The sequence below is a fragment of the Oncorhynchus nerka genome, linkage group LG24, assembly GCF_034236695.1.
Source record: "Oncorhynchus nerka isolate Pitt River linkage group LG24, Oner_Uvic_2.0, whole genome shotgun sequence".
NCBI lineage: Eukaryota > Metazoa > Chordata > Actinopteri > Salmoniformes > Salmonidae > Oncorhynchus > Oncorhynchus nerka.
The window spans coordinates 70,218,238-70,234,133 of record NC_088419.1 but is presented as its reverse complement, the minus strand read 5'-3'; the positions used below and the strand labels follow the sequence as shown (position 1 = coordinate 70,234,133).

The window sequence follows — 15,896 nt, the reverse complement described above, 5'->3', positions numbered from 1 at the left end:
GTGTGCAAAAGAGCAGAAAAGTACATAAAAACAATATGGGGATGAGGTAGGTAGATTGGGTGGGCTATTTATAGATGGGCTATGTACAGCTGCAGTGATCGGTTAGCTGCTCAGATAGCTGATGTTTAAAGTTAGTGAGGGAAATATAAATCTCCAGCTTCAGTGATTTCTGCAACTCGTTCCAGCCATTGGCAGCAGAGAACTGGAAGGAAAGGCGACTCAAGGAGGTGTTGGCTTTGGGGATGACCAGTGATATATACCTGCTGGAACTTGTGCTACCGGTCGGTGTTGTTATCGTGACCAGTGATGTGAGTTAAGGCGGAGCTTTCCATAGCATAGACTTTTAGATGACCTGGAGCCAGTGGGTCTGGCAATGATTATGTAGCGAGGGCCAGCCTACTAGAGCATACAGGTTGCATTCGTGGGTGGTGTAAGGTGCTTTGGTGACAAAACGGATGGCACTGATAGGCTGCATCCAGTTTGCTGGGTAGAGTATTGGAAGCCATTTTGTAAATGACATCATCGAGGATCGGTAGGATAGTCAGTTTTACGAGAGTATGTTTGGCGGCGTTAATGAAGGAGGCTTTGTTGTGAAATAGGAAGCCGATTCTAGATTTTATTTTATTTTGTATTGGCGATGTTTAATATGAGTCTGGAAGGAGAGTTTACAGTCTAGCCAGACACCTAGGTAGTTGTCCACGTATTCTAGGCCAGAACCATCCAGATTAGTGATGCTAGTCGGGCGGGCAGGTGCGGGCAGCGAACGGTTGAAAAGCATGCATTTGGTTTTTACTAGTGTTTAAGAGCAGTTGGAGGCCACGGAAGGTGTGTTGTATGGTTTTGAAGCTCGTTTGGAGGTTGGCTAACACAGTGTTCAAGGAATGGCCAGATGTATACAGAATGGTGTCGTCTGCGTAGAGGTGGATCAGAGAATCACCCTGATCATATCAATCATATGAAGACTTTATTATAAATGAAATGAAACTATTCCAGAAAAATGTGCATCTGAAAATCATAACTGACACTCAGATCAGTAGAAATGGTTGAATAACTTGGCACTCCAAATGGAAATGGTTGTCGACCACTGGTGTAACCTATTACCGGTTAACATCAGGAGCATAACAGCAGAAAATGTGAAGGCCAGCAGCAGGAAGGTCGGGAACAGGTTTGTTTCTTCCGGTTAGGCTATATTGATCTCTGGCTCCCTCTTTAGTAATTTGTGTGTTCATTTTTAATCGCAGTGCTTAAAGCATCAGACAAGCTCACCCTAATCTGGTGGTCCCAGCGCGCACGACCCACGTGGAGTTCCAGGTCTCCGGTAGCCTCTGGAACTGCCGATCTGCGGCCAACAAGGCAGAGTTCATCTCAGCCTATGCCTCCCTCCAGTCCCTCGACTTCTTGGCACTGACGGAAACATGGATCACCACAGACAACACTGCTACTCCTACTGCTCTCTCTTCGTCTGCCCACGTGTTCTCGCACACCCCGAGAGCTTCTGGTCAGCGGGGTGGTGGCACCGGGATCCTCATCTCTCCCAAGTGGTCATTCTCTCTTTCTCCCCTTACCCATCTGTCTATCGCCTCCTTTGAATTCCATGCTGTCACAGTTACCAGCCCTTTCAAGCTTAACATCCTTATCATTTATCGCCCTCCAGGTTCCCTCGGAGAGTTCATCAATGAGCTTGATGCCTTGATAAGCTCCTTTCCTGAGGACGGCTCACCTCTCACAGTTCTGGGCGACTTTAACCTCCCCACGTCTACCTTTGACTCATTCCTCTCTGCCTCCTTCTTTCCACTCCTCTCCTCTTTTGACCTCTCCCTCTCACCTTCCCCCCTACTCACAAGGCAGGCAATACGCTCGACCTCATCTTTACTAGATGCTGTTCTTCCACTAACCTCATTGCAACTCCCCTCCAAGTCTCCGACCACTACCTTGTATCCTTTTCCCTCTCGCTCTCATCCAACACTTCCCACACTGCCCCTACTCGGATGGTATCGCTCCGTCCCAACCTTCGCTCTCTCTCCCCCGCTACTCTCTCCTCTTCCATCCTATCATCTCTTCCCTCTGCTCAAACCTTCTCCAACCTATCTCCTGATTCTGCCTCCTCTCCTCCCTTTCTGCATCCTTTGACTCTCTATGTCCCCTATCCTCCAGGCCGGCTCGGTCCTCCCCTCCCGCTCCGTGGCTCGGGCAGCCGAGCGGAAATGGAGGAAAACTCGCCTCCCTGCGGACCTGACATCCTTTCACTCCCTCCTCTCTACATTTTCCTCTTCTCTCTCTGCTGCTAAAGCCACTTTCTACCACTCTAAATTCCAAGCATCTGCCTCTAACCCTAGGAAGCTCTTTGCAACCTTCTCCTCCCTCCTGAATCCTCCTCCCCCCCTCCTCCCTCTCTGCAGATGACTTCGTCAACCATTTTGAAAAGAAGGTCGACGACATCCGATCCTCGTTTGCTAAGTCAAACGACACCGCTAGTTCTGCTCACACTGCCCTACCCTGTGCTCTGACCTCTTTCTCCCCCCTCTCTCCAGATGAAATCTCGCGTCTTGTGACGGCCGGCCGCCCAACAACCTGCCCGTTTGACCCTATCCCCTCCTCTCTTCTCCAGACCATTTCCAGAGACCTTCTCCCTTACCTCACCTCGCTCATCAACTCATCCCTGACCGCTGGCTACGTCCCCTTCCGTCTTCAAGAGAGCGAGAGTTGCACCCTTCTGAAAAAACCTACACTCGATCCCTCCGATGTCAACAACTACAGACCAGTATCCCTTCTTTCTTTTCTCTCCAAAACTCTTGAACGTGCCGTCCTTGGCCAGCTCTCCCGCTATCTCTCTCAGAATGACCTTCTTGATCCAAATCAGTCAGGTTTCAAGACTAGTCATTCAACTGAGACTGCTCTTCTCTGTATCACGGAGGTGCTCCGCACTGCTAAAGCTAACTCTCTCTCCTCTGCTCTCATCCTTCTAGACCTATCGGCTGCCTTCGATACTGTGAACCATCAGATCCTCCTCTCCACCCTCTCCGAATTGGGCATCTCCGGCGCGGCCCACGCTTGGATTGCGTCCTACCTGACAGGTCGCTCCTACCAGGTGGCGTGGCGAGAATCCGTCTCCACACCACGTGCTCTCACCACTGGTGTCCCCCAGGGCTCTGTTCTAGGCCCTCTCCTATTCTCGCTATACACCAAGTCACTTGGCTCTGTCATAACCTCACATGGTCTCTCCTATCATTGCTATGCAGACGACACACAATTAATCTTCTCCTTTCCCCCTTCTGATGATCAGGTGGCGAATCGCATCTCTGCATGTCTGGCAGACATATCAGTGTGGATGACGGATCACCACCTCAAGCTGAACCTCGGCAAGACGGAGCTGCTCTTCCTCCCGGGGAAGGACTGCCCGTTCCATGATCTCGCCATCACGGTTGACAACTCCATTGTGTCCTCCTCCCAGAGCGCTAAGAACCATGGCGTGATCCTGGACAACACCCTGTCGTTCTCAACTAACATCAAGGCGGTGGCCCGTTCCTGTAGGTTCATGCTCTACAACATCCGCAGAGTACGACCCTGCCTCACACAGGAAGCGGCGCAGGTCCTAATCCAGGCACTCGTCATCTCCCGTCTGGATTACTGCAACTCGCTGTTGGCTGGGCTCCCTGCCTGTGCCATTAAACCCCTACAACGCCGCAGCCCGTCTGGTGTTCAACCTTCCCAAGTTCTCTCACGTCACCCCGCTCCTCCGCTCTCTCCACTGGCTTCCAGTTGAAGCTCGCATCCGCTACAAGACCATGGTGCTTGCCTACGGAGCTGTGAGGGGAACGGCACCTCAGTACCTCCAGGCTCTGATCAGGCCCTACACCCAAACAAGGGCACTGCGTTCATCCACCTCTGGCCTGCTCGCCTCCCTACCACTGAGGAAGTACAGTTCCCGCTCAGCCCAGTCAAAACTGTTCGCTGCTCTGGCCCCCCAATGGTGGAACAAACTCCCTCACGACGCCAGGACAGCGGAGTCAATCACCACCTTCCGGAGACACCTGAAACCCCACCTCTTTAAGGAATACCTAGGATAGGATAAAGTAATCCCTCTCACCCCCCTTAAAAGATTTAGATGCACTACTGTTCCACTGGATGTCATAAGGTGAATGCACCAATTTGTAAGTCGCTCTGGATAAGAGCGTCTGCTAAATGACTTAAATGTAAATGTAAATGTTGATTTTATTTTGAAACATAGGGTGTGTCTATATATGGAAAAAATAAATAAGTTTAAAAAATTGAGCAGTCGATTGGTCGAAAGACCAGACTACTTTCTGGTCGACCAAGATAAATAAAACATTGTCGGGGACAGCCCTAATCTGACCTCTGTCTTCTCCTTCTCTCTCCCTCCCTGCAGCCTCAGCCCCTGTCAACAGCCTGAGTAGACGTCGCGCCCCCTCCGTGGCTCCCCTGACGTGGGAGAAGCGCAACGCCGCCGCCATGTCGAGCATCATCATCGACCCCGAGCTCAAGCCCGGGGAGTTTGTCATCAAGAGCCTGTTTGCTGAGTTTGCTGTGCTGGCTGAGAAGAAGATTGAGGTGGTGATGGCTGAACCGCTGGTGAGTTGCTGTGATCCGAGAGGCAGGGGGGACGCAAGTAAGACCAAATCAACCCCTAACTCTGAATTGACTGAAATAATTTATTAGGTGTAAGCAATATTCTGACTAATATTGTGCTATTACCTTTCATATCTACATGAAGTGCCTAGTTGTAGGGGCTAGCCTAGCGGTGGATTTGGAATGAAACACTATTAGCTCATTAGCCCTGTCCTGAGTTCCTGGGTCCTGGTTGCAACATAGCATTACTTGGCTTGAAGGCCAAAGAGGTTACAGGTCAAATCTTTCCAGTGACTGCCTGTGTTAAGTCTGTAAACAGACTTCTCCTTAAACTTAGAGGTGTGTGTGGGCGCACAGGCCTGTGTGGGTGTGATAAATGAAACGCATGCATTCCAGTGTGATTTCCCAGAATGGGGAGGATGTTATTTTCTTGGAAAACTGAGCTTTTTTTTTTACTCATATCAAGACTCCGTGGGAGGTACAATCCCTTGCCCTAGCTCGGGACTGCTGGGAGGGTATGTGTTTGGAAGGGGGAGTAAACATGTCATTAAACGCCACCCCTTCCCTCTGGACCACTCTCTCCTTCCATTCAGCTCTCCATTCATCTCTATTCATCTCCCCGAGTGCTCCCCTCTTCTGCTGCCACCTCCTCTGCCTCTCTCACCCCTTCGTTTCCTCTCCCTGGTTGGTGTTTGTCCAGTGGTCAGCTATCTCCTGTTTCACCTGGCCCCACATCCACTGGTCTGCTGATATGAATGATCTAGGAGTCCTATTATATTTTTCTATTGAGTTCTTACTTGACCGACAGCCCTGTTTCTGTCTTTCTTTCCCTCAGGAGAAACTCTTGTCCCGATCCCTCCAGAGAGGGGAAGACGCACAATTTGATCAGGTGAGTTCGACTGTGTGTGTGCATGCATTGTTATTATGGACTCTCTCCCTCACCTCCAGCCATAATTGTACCCCCCCACCTCCCATTCATACAATAGTTGAACTCCCCAGCTTCACCCAATCAATCCCCACTCAATGACCCATCCATCCATCCATCCCTCATCTCTGACTGATGCCTGTGGAACTCTGAACAATGGAGCTGCTGCAGAGTGCTTTGTTCAGCACAGCACAACGCCAATGAGGATATGGTGCACTATAGATCCAGCTGCCTCCATTGTGACTGAGTGCGGTAGAACGAGCATACAGGGAGAGGGAGCAGAATCGCTGTGTCATCCTTAGCAGTGAATCAGTGTTGGGTGCTGGAGTCTGTCCCCCTGGTGCCGGGAGGGCACAGAGAGCAGTTGCATAACTCTCCCTCCCAGCATCCATCATCCAGCACCCTCAGCACACACACACACACACAAACACACACCATTCATTGTGTAGAAGACTACTTACTTTACCCCACTGCAGATTGACTGACAGTAAAAACTATACACTTGACATGCATAGATTGACTTTTTGTTTGCTCTGGTGCATATAGTTGAAGTAGAAACATATTTATTGCGAGCATTATGGCAATATACCCCTACCATTTTTAGTCTGCAAAGGGGATGTTAATAGATAATACATTCACAGTATGAGGTTGCAATTCTGATGATCAAAGTGCTGATGAGGTGTTTCTAACAGAGCCTGTTTGTTGGTCGGCCCACGTTCTGACTGTATAGCACTGCAGAGCCCTTAGCTTTAGCGCTAGCCGCTCAATAGGATAGGACCTCACTGTGCTCCACATGTCATCAAACACTGCACTTCCAATTCCAATCAATACATCCTGTTCTGTATTGTATGTCACCCAGTGATTCGGTCCCCGTCTTTCTCGATGTCCTTCCCTGCATCCTCTTCTCCTCATCTCCTTACAGTGGAGCCTTTTACGTCAAATATAGAACCTCAGTATCTGTGTCATATTGGTGATTAAGATTGTTCTGGTGAGGATTTCTTTGTGTTCATGTTTTTGACCTTTATGTACATTCTCATGATGTTTTACCTGTAAGCTGTAATAACTATCTATTGTAATGTGTGTGTGTGTGTTCTTCTCACAGTTAATAAGCTCTATGAGCTCCGTAGCGGAACACTGTTTGCCCTCCCTGCTGCGCACACTGTTTGCCTGGTACCGGCGGCAGAGTGGCACTGAGGATGAGTCCTATGAGTACAGACCTCGCTCCAGCACCAAGTCCAAAGGGTACGATACTCCTAATCTGCTCATCCCTCTCGCCTGTCCTCCCCTCACCTCCCACAATCTGTCATAACGCTCTCTCTCTCTCTAGGGATGAACAGCATCGGGATAAAGACTACCTATTGGAGCGGAGGGACTTAGCCATAGATTTCATATTCTGTTTAGTTTCAGTTGAAGTTTTAAAACAGGTGAGTCCTGTTTAACGTTACTTCTGCCTGTTTGTCTGTCTGTGCCTGTGTCTGGTCTGGTCTGTGCCTGGTCTGTGTCTGGTCTGTTGGATGAGTCCCCTTCCTCAGTGTGGTAGACAGCATGCACTGTCACTGCAATGCCAGCATACCAAGGCATAGCGAGCTGTCATCCTGAACCTACAGCATCTAGACCGACCCCAGACTATCCAGATCCAAACCACTCTCTCTTAGAACAAACCTTCACGGATCTCAGGGCTTGGTTGTCCTTGGCTCCAACAGGGATGATAATGAATGGTAGTAAAGAGAGAGAGACCTCATGAAGGAAGTATTGATGTACCTAATATGATGTTTTCATGTTCACGTCACAGATTCCTCTTCACCCCGTGCCAGATACTTTAGTACATGAAGTTCTGAACCTGGCATTCAAGCACTTTAAACACAAAGAGGGGTGAGTGTAAACAAACACAACACACATACACACCATTAATACACATACTATACTTTAGTCTAGCACACAATATTCCAGAGGGCTTTTGGCTCTGCAGTTGATTCACTCATTCCTTTATGGGTGTTTGAATAGACTGTTTTTATGACCAATGTGTGACTTTATGGTCTGTCCACATATTAATGTCACTTAAAGGAAACACAATCACCACTTGTCAGACAACTTGAGTAAACCTTCACTCAGCTGCTTCAACCCTACAGTATGCAGCTACATGCTTGTGGTTTTAGAGAGATGGATGTTTGATCGGCCATAACTTTTATCACACTGTTTGGGATGCTATTTCCTTTAATTGGTTTGTTTGTTCAGCTGCTCCTCAGCAGGTCTGATGTTTCATGGTCAGTGTCTTCATACCCCCTGTGTTAACCAATCATGAGAGCTGTTTCTCTGAGTGTGAGTGGACCATGGATGTGTTCTGATTGGCAGGTGCTCTGGCCCTAACACTGTCAATGTGCACATCATCGCAGACCTGTATGCTGAGGTCATCGGAGTGCTCACACAGTCAAAGTAAGCGTTTTCTCACATTATTCCAAGTTCAAGTCATCTTAACACAGGCCAAATAACTCAACATGTCACTCCTTTTTACTCCTAAACTATATATTAAAAAGGAGCCCGCTCCTTATGGAAGACTTAGTCAAAATGTGTGTCTCCAGGTTCCAGGCGGTGCGTAAGAAGTTCATCACGGAGCTGAAGGAGCTGAGGCAGAAGGAGCAGAGCCCCTACGTGGTCCAGAGCATCATCAGCCTCATCATGGGCATGAAGTTCTTCAGGGTCAAGATGTACCCCGTGGAGGACTTTGAGGCCTCCTTCCAGTTCATGCAGGTCAGTTATCCTGGGTGGAGCACATCTTGGCAAACCGTACCAAAACAATAAGCATTTCTTATTGGACAATTTCAGGTAGTCCCTCCCTGTTTCAAAACCTCATTTTTAGTGAATTTAACCCTGATGTGTCCATGAACAGGCGTGTATCTAGTCTATTTGATGCCCAGACTGTACAGGACTGTATATCTGATTGTCTGAGTGGCTGCGTATAGGGATTTAATGGCTCTCTGCTGAACTACACCCAGGATGGATGTTTTACTGCAGCCGTTTTGTTTGAGCTCAGCAGCGCTCTGTTGCAGAGCCTCATAAAGCCAGATGAGTAACGATCAGATAGCAGATCACGGTGCCAAGAGCACTGAACGGAGCAAGGCCTTTTCCTTAAGCTCAATACGGCAGTAAAAAGCTCACTCAATATGCTCCCCTCTTAACAAGCCCTGATTTCCCAGCATGCTGATGGAACATGTTGGGTAATCTGCCGTAGTTGATTTGTGCCACCACATTCCCTTTACGTCTGTTGGTTTCTGCCCATATGTGACAATCTGTTGCACGGTCTATTGTTTTTCCATTTGTCTATTTGGTTTCTTTATGTATGTGTCACTGTTGTCATCCGTCTGTGTGTTCCTCAGGAGTGTGCCCAGTATTTCCTGGAGGTGAAGGACAAGGACATAAAGCATGCATTGGCTGGCCTGTTTGTTGAGATCCTCATCCCTGTTGCTGCTGTGAGTACCACCCAGACGACAACACAAAACATGGGAAAACCCCACATTGGTTATAGCTAGACAAGTTAATAGTAGGATAGAGCCTTTCTGTATAAGAGATTCCTCTGTTAGCTACCATAAAAAGCACCTTCGATTGGCTAATGTCATTGGATGTGTATGAAATGGCACCTAATTCCCTATATATGGGCCCTGGTGAAAAGTAGTGCACTATTTAGGGAATAGGGTACCATTTCAGTCGCACATATTGAATGTGCTCAGTGGTGACAGCTTCCTTCCTCCCTGCAGGCGGTGAAGAATGAAGTCAATGTGCCGTGCCTGAAGAACTTTGTGGAGATGCTCTACCAGACAACCTTTGACCTTAGCTCCAGAAAGAAGCACTCTTTGGTAACGTCTCTTTTCTCACACTATTATCTGGACCTTCCCTCCACTTCACTCTGCTGTGTCTCGTTTCCCTCTTTTTATGACATCAACTTGTTAACTCTTAATCTCCTCACACCATCTCCCTCTTTCCCACTTCTCTCTCTTTCTCGTCTCGTTTCCTTCCCCTCTCTTCTGTGGTTGACGTGTGTTCTCTCTTTCAGGCTCTGTATCCTCTGGTGACGTGCCTGCTGTGTGTCAGTCAGAAGCTGTTCTTCCTCAATAACTGGCACATCTTCCTCACAAACTGCCTCTCTCACCTGAAGGTACACAGCACAATCACCTAAACCGGTTACCTAGTATACTGGCCTATGAAGGAAAATGCAGACTTCCATGCCAATTTCACATTTAATAGGACACTTAGTTTTACATTTTAAAGACAGTGGATTCCCTAATGTTTAAAAGTGGGCCATGTAATTGAGTATAATTTTCTAAAGACTATTATGAAAATAGATGATCCAATAGATGATCTTAGGCAGTAGTAAGTGCTATGAGCCTCCTTTAAAAAAATACTCATGTTTGATGTTTATTGCATACCAAGTTCTATCATTTATCACTGTTACTATGACTGAAACCTTACTGCTCTAGAATAATGTTCTTTACCAGGTACGTTGTTAATTGTCATAGTGTGATGTTAGATATCCCCTGCACACCACAACTCCATGAGGTGTTTTTGGTTTAAAGGGTGTGCCTTAACGATCATATCTTCCTCCTCCCCTGTCCGACAACCCCCCGCAAACCAATCACAAACCGATCAATCGTGCTCCTCTCCTGTACCATCCTCAAGCTAGTTCTGCCGAGATGCTCTGTGTTGTGTGACTGTCTCCTCGCTCCTCAACTCTGAATTGATTCCATGGTGGACGTGCTATAATTCCCTTTGCTCTGTGGTGGTGATTCTATGATGACTCTTTTGTTGAACTGACTCTATAATCACAGTCCTGTGGTGATCCATCTGCTTTTGATTCCCTGTGAGAGATTAGATTCCCTTTGATTCCATAGTTTTTAATTAACCCCCTAAGCCTATTTGGTGCTAATGTAAGCTCCCTTGTTTGTGTGGTGGAACCGTGATTCTGGTGGAGATTTGTTTGAGAATGTGTGATTTAGCTCTTATTGTCCACTGGGCCATTTTAACCTGTCCTTGTTTTGATGATCAGTTCAAATGCTAATTCAAATCCATTCAGTTGTGTACCTTAAGGAGATCAAAACTCAATGGGTTAAAGTGATACCTTTGGTACAGTGTATCAGACTAGTGATGGGATGGGTGGACCTGCTCAGATTTCTGAGCCTAGTAGATTGTGTGTGTTATAGTCGTAACATACATATTTTTCCCAAGCTGGTTTCCTTTCACTGTCCCTGTCCTCGCACGATCTACTTACTTTTTACTCACTTCACCTTGGCCTGCTTTGTGTGTTTTCTCCCTTCCCTGTCAATTTCACTTGCCTTCTATTGCACATCTTTCATTTCATCTCTTTCAGGAAGTATGAAATATTAGAAAATAAAGGTACATGTTGAAATGTAAACAATTTCATTTGGGCTATATTAGTCTTTATAGAACATAGATGCATTTTTTTATGTGTCAATGTTACTTTTGCATTTCATACTTTGCATCTTACTTCTGTGTCTAATATGAGACTGATTCAAGTGGATCGAAGTGAGTTAGTTTTTTTTTTGTCACTCTGTTCTCTTTTTAACCTGCATGTCTACCTCCCCACATCCTCACACTCAGTGTCTCCTGTCGTTTTCTCACGTTTTCACTCGCTCCAGATGCCGTCTAACAACAGCATCCGAAAGCAGATTGAGACACTGCAGGTGAGTTTGTCTGGTGTCTGTATGGTGGCATCAAATCAAATCAAATCAAATTTATTTATATAGCCCTTCGTACATCAGCTGATATCTCAAAGTGCTGTACAGAAACCCAGCCTAAAACCCCAAACAGCAAACAATGCAGGTGTAAAAGCACCATCCAAGAGGTCATCTGACCTCGTCCTGGAGCACAGAGGGGATGCAGCTACTAAACCAGGGGCAACGAGGCTCTGGAATCTGATAGTCCTCTTAAAGTGGAGCTCATTGAGTGAAGATTACAGAGAAAGGAGTGGTTGGACACTTGGCTATTAGCCACACAATTCTTTGAGATGCAATGTTGGCTTGTGCTTTGCTGCTTTGTCTTTTACTAGTGGTTTATGGCTTTGCTGTTTTGTGTGTGTTGTAGTAGTGGTTAGCGCATCGAGCTGGTGCATCAAGCGCACACATTCTCAGATACCTACCTTACTCCTTGAGGGGTTTGAAGCCAGTTACCTGGAATGGGTTGTTGGTAGATCTGAGGACTCGTTCCAAATGGATTTTGTAGTTTATTTTTGGAGACCCATAAAGTACTGCAGCATTTTGTGTGCTCTAATAGTCCTGAGTTACACCCAATTCTCTTATCATTGGTGTTGACATGCTGCTGTGTGTGGCACCCTCGCAGCTCCATGGCCCACTGATGGGTGGAAAGGTTATTGCAGGACCCTTGAAAGAATCCTTTGTATGGCTGTCAGCTGTGTTGATATTGGAGAGAATGTTGTGTGCATGGATTTGATGGGCAGCACTGTGTAATGGCACCTTTAGTCACAGATTTTTGGGAATGCTCAGCTGTACAAACATTCCCCGGAGGTTGGAACATCACAAACTACAGCTCGCGTAACATGCATCACTAACTACAGCTCGCGTAACACATCACAAACTACAGCTCGCGTAACATACATCACAAACTACAGCTAGCGTAACTTACATCACAAACTACAGCTCGCGTAACATGCATCACTAACTACAGCTCGCGTAACTTACATCACAAACTACAGCTCGCGTAACATACATCACAAACTACAGCTAGCGTAACTTACATCACAAACTACAGCTCGCGTAACATGCATCACTAACTACAGCTCGCGTAACATACATCACAAACTACAGCTAGCGTAACTTACATCACAAACTACAGCTCGCGTAACATGCATCACTAACTACAGCTCGCGTAACTTACATCACAAACTACAGCTCACGTAACATACATCACAAACTACAGCCAGCACAACATGCGTCACAAACTACAGCCAGCACAACATGCGTCATAAACTACAGCCAGCACAACATGCGTCACAAACTACAGCCAGCACAACATGCGTCACAAACTACAGCCAGCACAACATGCGTCACAAACTACAGCCAGCACAACATGCGTCACAAACTACAGCCAGCACAACATGCGTCACAAACTACAGCCAGCACAACATGCGTCACAAACTACAGCCAGCACAACATAACATGCGTCACAAACTACAGCCAGCACAACATAACATGCGTCACAAACTACAGCCAGCACAACATAACATGCGTCACAAACTACAGCCAGCACAACATGCGTCACAAACTACAGCCAGCACAACATGCGTCACAAACTACAGCCAGCACAACATGCGTCACAAACTACAGCCAGCACAACATGCGTCACAAACTACAGCCAGCACAACATGCGTCACAAACTACAGCCAGCACAACATGCGTCACAAACTACAGCCAGCACAACATGCGTCACAAACTACAGCCAGCACAACATGCGTCACAAACTACAGCCAGCACAACATGCGTCACAAACTACAGCCAGCACAACATGCTGTACATTTATACATAGGCAGAGTCACTCTGGAACAAATGTATTTTTTGACAAGCTTAAGATATTTCAACAGTCTCATACATCAGTAGTTTAGTTTCGATCTGAAGCAGACTCATCAAATCACAGCTGTGAGTCATTTATCATCACTGGGGCATCTCAAACATCTCTATAAATGAAACGGGACGTATAAATGACTTAATTCCGTACAGTAGGTCTAAGTGAATGGTTTGTGTGTCAGATCCCTGCTTATGTGGCATGCCCCACACCAGACTTGAATCTGTCACCGTGAGAAGACAGGTGGGTGAAGAAAGTGTTCTGTCTCTGGCCCTTTAGAACAAAGATCCCAAAATGTCCCGTGTGGCACTGGAGTCACTCTACAGACTGCTGTGGGTCTACATCATCAGGATCAAGTGTGAGAGCAACACCGTCACCCAGAGGTCAGTACCAGCCCGGACAGAACAGGCTGTGGGCCCACTCCACACCTTCTCTGCATGAACTGACACTGTGAAATGAAAGTCATCCAGACAGCACCTAAATCACCATATAGAACAAAGCCAGTGCCCACATCACTCCTTTAGCAGAACCAGAACTAGAATCCCATCTACACTCAGAACTGGTCTAGTCTACAGTCTCCTTGGTGAACATCCCAGTTTAAACCTTGAATCTTCTCCTGTTTCCTGCAGCCGGCTGCTTAGCATCGTTTCAGCGCTTTTCCCCAAAGGCTCCCGTAGCGTGGTGCCCCGCGAAACGCCCCTCAATATCTTCGTCAAGATCATCCAGTTTATAGCTCAGGTATGTCTGAGGCCATGCTGGAGTAGTGATTCCCATATAATTCCTCTAAACAGCAGGTAGTGGCTTGTGTCTTATCTATGATTAGTGATTATTGGTTTGTTGTGGCTGATTTCACAGGAAAGGCTGGATTTTGCTATGAAGGAGATAATTTATGACCTCCTGTGTGTGGGCAAATCTCACAAGACATTCACCATCAATCCAGAAGTAAGAGATAGCAGAGAGACATTAATGATCAAATCATACTCTCACTGTGATCGCACTCTTCATTCTCTGACCGTCCCTTCCTGCCTCTATCTCTCACTCCCCTCTGTCACATGTTCTCTTGCTGTCTCTCTTAGAGGATGAATATTGGCCTGAGGGCCTTCCTGGTGATAGCTGACAGTCTGCAGCAGAAGGACGGGGAGCCGCCCATGCCCACCACAGGGGCCATCATGCCCTCAGGAAACACCCTGCGGATCAAGAAGATCTTCCTCGCCACCACCCTCACTGACGAGGAGGCCAAGGTCATCGGTAGGTCACCACCTCTGAGCTCCTTTCGCGTCACAACGGGCCATATCACTCCGATATGACTAGCTTTGTTGCTAACTCCGGCAATTGTACATTGATGTTGAAACTGAAATGTTGATTGTGCCCTGTCAAATTCATTTCTCAAATAAATAAATAAGCTTATGGCAGTGGGTCATTTTAGGGTCAAATGTGTAGTGTGAGAGTAATATATATATATATATATGTGTGTGTGTGTAGGCATGTCACTGTACTACCCAGCAGTGAGGAAGGCCCTGGACAACATGCTGCGTCACCTGGACAAGGAGGTGGGGCGCTCCATGAGCATGACCAACGTCCAGATGTCCAATAAGGAGCCTGAGGATATGATCACGCAAGTGCCTCTCTGACTTAACATATGTGACCCGTAACATGAGTGTCCTTTACACATTTGTTAACTGTGTTGTGTTGCAGGGGGGAAAGGAAGCCGAAGATTGATCTGTTCCGTACCTGTGTGGCGGCCATCCCCAGACTGATCCCAGATGGCATGAGCAGACAGGACCTGATAGAGCTGCTGGCCAAGTAAGGACCCCACTCCTTCACATGCACCACCTCTGTCTGGGACTAATTGATGAACAAAGCAATGGGGCTTATATTTTCAGCATCACTAGGAAGGACTTCAAAAGCTGTGTCTTTAAAAAGCTCTGTGATTGTTTGACCACAGTGTCCTGTCCTCCTCAGGCTGACCATCCACATGGATGAGGAGCTGCGTGGCCTGGCCTTCACCACCCTGCAGGCCCTGATGCTGGACTTCCCAGAGTGGAGGGAGGACGTGCTCTCTGGCTTTGTCTACTTCATTGTGCGTGAGGTCACTGACATTCACCCCACGCTGCTGGACAACGCCATCAAGATGCTGCTGCAGCTCATCAGCCAGTGGAGGCAGGCAGTCCAGACCAGCAACAAGGTGGGTGGAGAGTGGATAGCTAATGGCATCGCTTTTTGTCCTGCTATATTTTGTTCTGCTCTGTGTGTTTTTAACTCTGTACAAGGAAAGGGTCTGGAACTCCTTGCTCTGTACAGTAGTAGTAGGGTTATTGTGTATTTTGACTTGGGTTTGTGTAAGAAAGTAACTCTGTGTGTGCTCCAGCAGGGCCCTGGCAGCGGGCCATCTCTGCCCTTGGAACGCTCTCCTCTGTGGGGGGTGCTGCATGTGGTGGAGGGCCTGGCACTGGTGGTGCTGTGCAGTTGCCGCCCTGCCACCCGGAGGCTGGCTGTTAACGTCCTCAAAGAGGTCCGAGCCCTGCACACCGCTCTGGGCATCGCCAAGGTAACTACCAACTCGCTGATAGACGGTGATCTAAAAGTGACAAAAATAATGAGATGCAGTGTTTCTCAAGTAAGGTGCAAGAGACACATTGATGGTTACTGTCTGTTGTTCTCAGGGAGATGAGGAGTTGGCCATAGATGTGATGGACAGACAAAGTGCCTCTGTGCTGGAGAGCTTCATCCATCTCACAGGAGCTGACCAGGTAAGAATGGCAAAGCTGTTGTTTAATACAGCACACACACACACACA

The 15,896-nt window shown here is 47.4% G+C and overlaps 1 protein-coding gene across 1 annotated transcript in view; it reads left to right on the top strand.

Annotated features, from left to right (window-relative positions):
* fryl (furry homolog, like) overlaps positions 1–15,896 on the top strand; it is a 78,489-nt gene that overhangs the window by 26,947 nt on the left and 35,646 nt on the right. Inside the window, 20 exon segments of the mRNA XM_029632966.2 lie at positions 4,388–4,590; positions 5,423–5,476; positions 6,615–6,754; positions 6,840–6,936; positions 7,305–7,384; positions 7,865–7,945; positions 8,092–8,260; positions 8,887–8,979; positions 9,265–9,363; positions 9,561–9,662; positions 11,161–11,205; positions 13,379–13,482; positions 13,729–13,837; positions 13,955–14,041; positions 14,176–14,347; positions 14,582–14,714; positions 14,795–14,902; positions 15,062–15,284; positions 15,468–15,647; positions 15,763–15,849. Coding sequence (XP_029488826.2) covers positions 4,388–4,590; positions 5,423–5,476; positions 6,615–6,754; positions 6,840–6,936; positions 7,305–7,384; positions 7,865–7,945; positions 8,092–8,260; positions 8,887–8,979; positions 9,265–9,363; positions 9,561–9,662; positions 11,161–11,205; positions 13,379–13,482; positions 13,729–13,837; positions 13,955–14,041; positions 14,176–14,347; positions 14,582–14,714; positions 14,795–14,902; positions 15,062–15,284; positions 15,468–15,647; positions 15,763–15,849 — 2,366 coding nt within the window.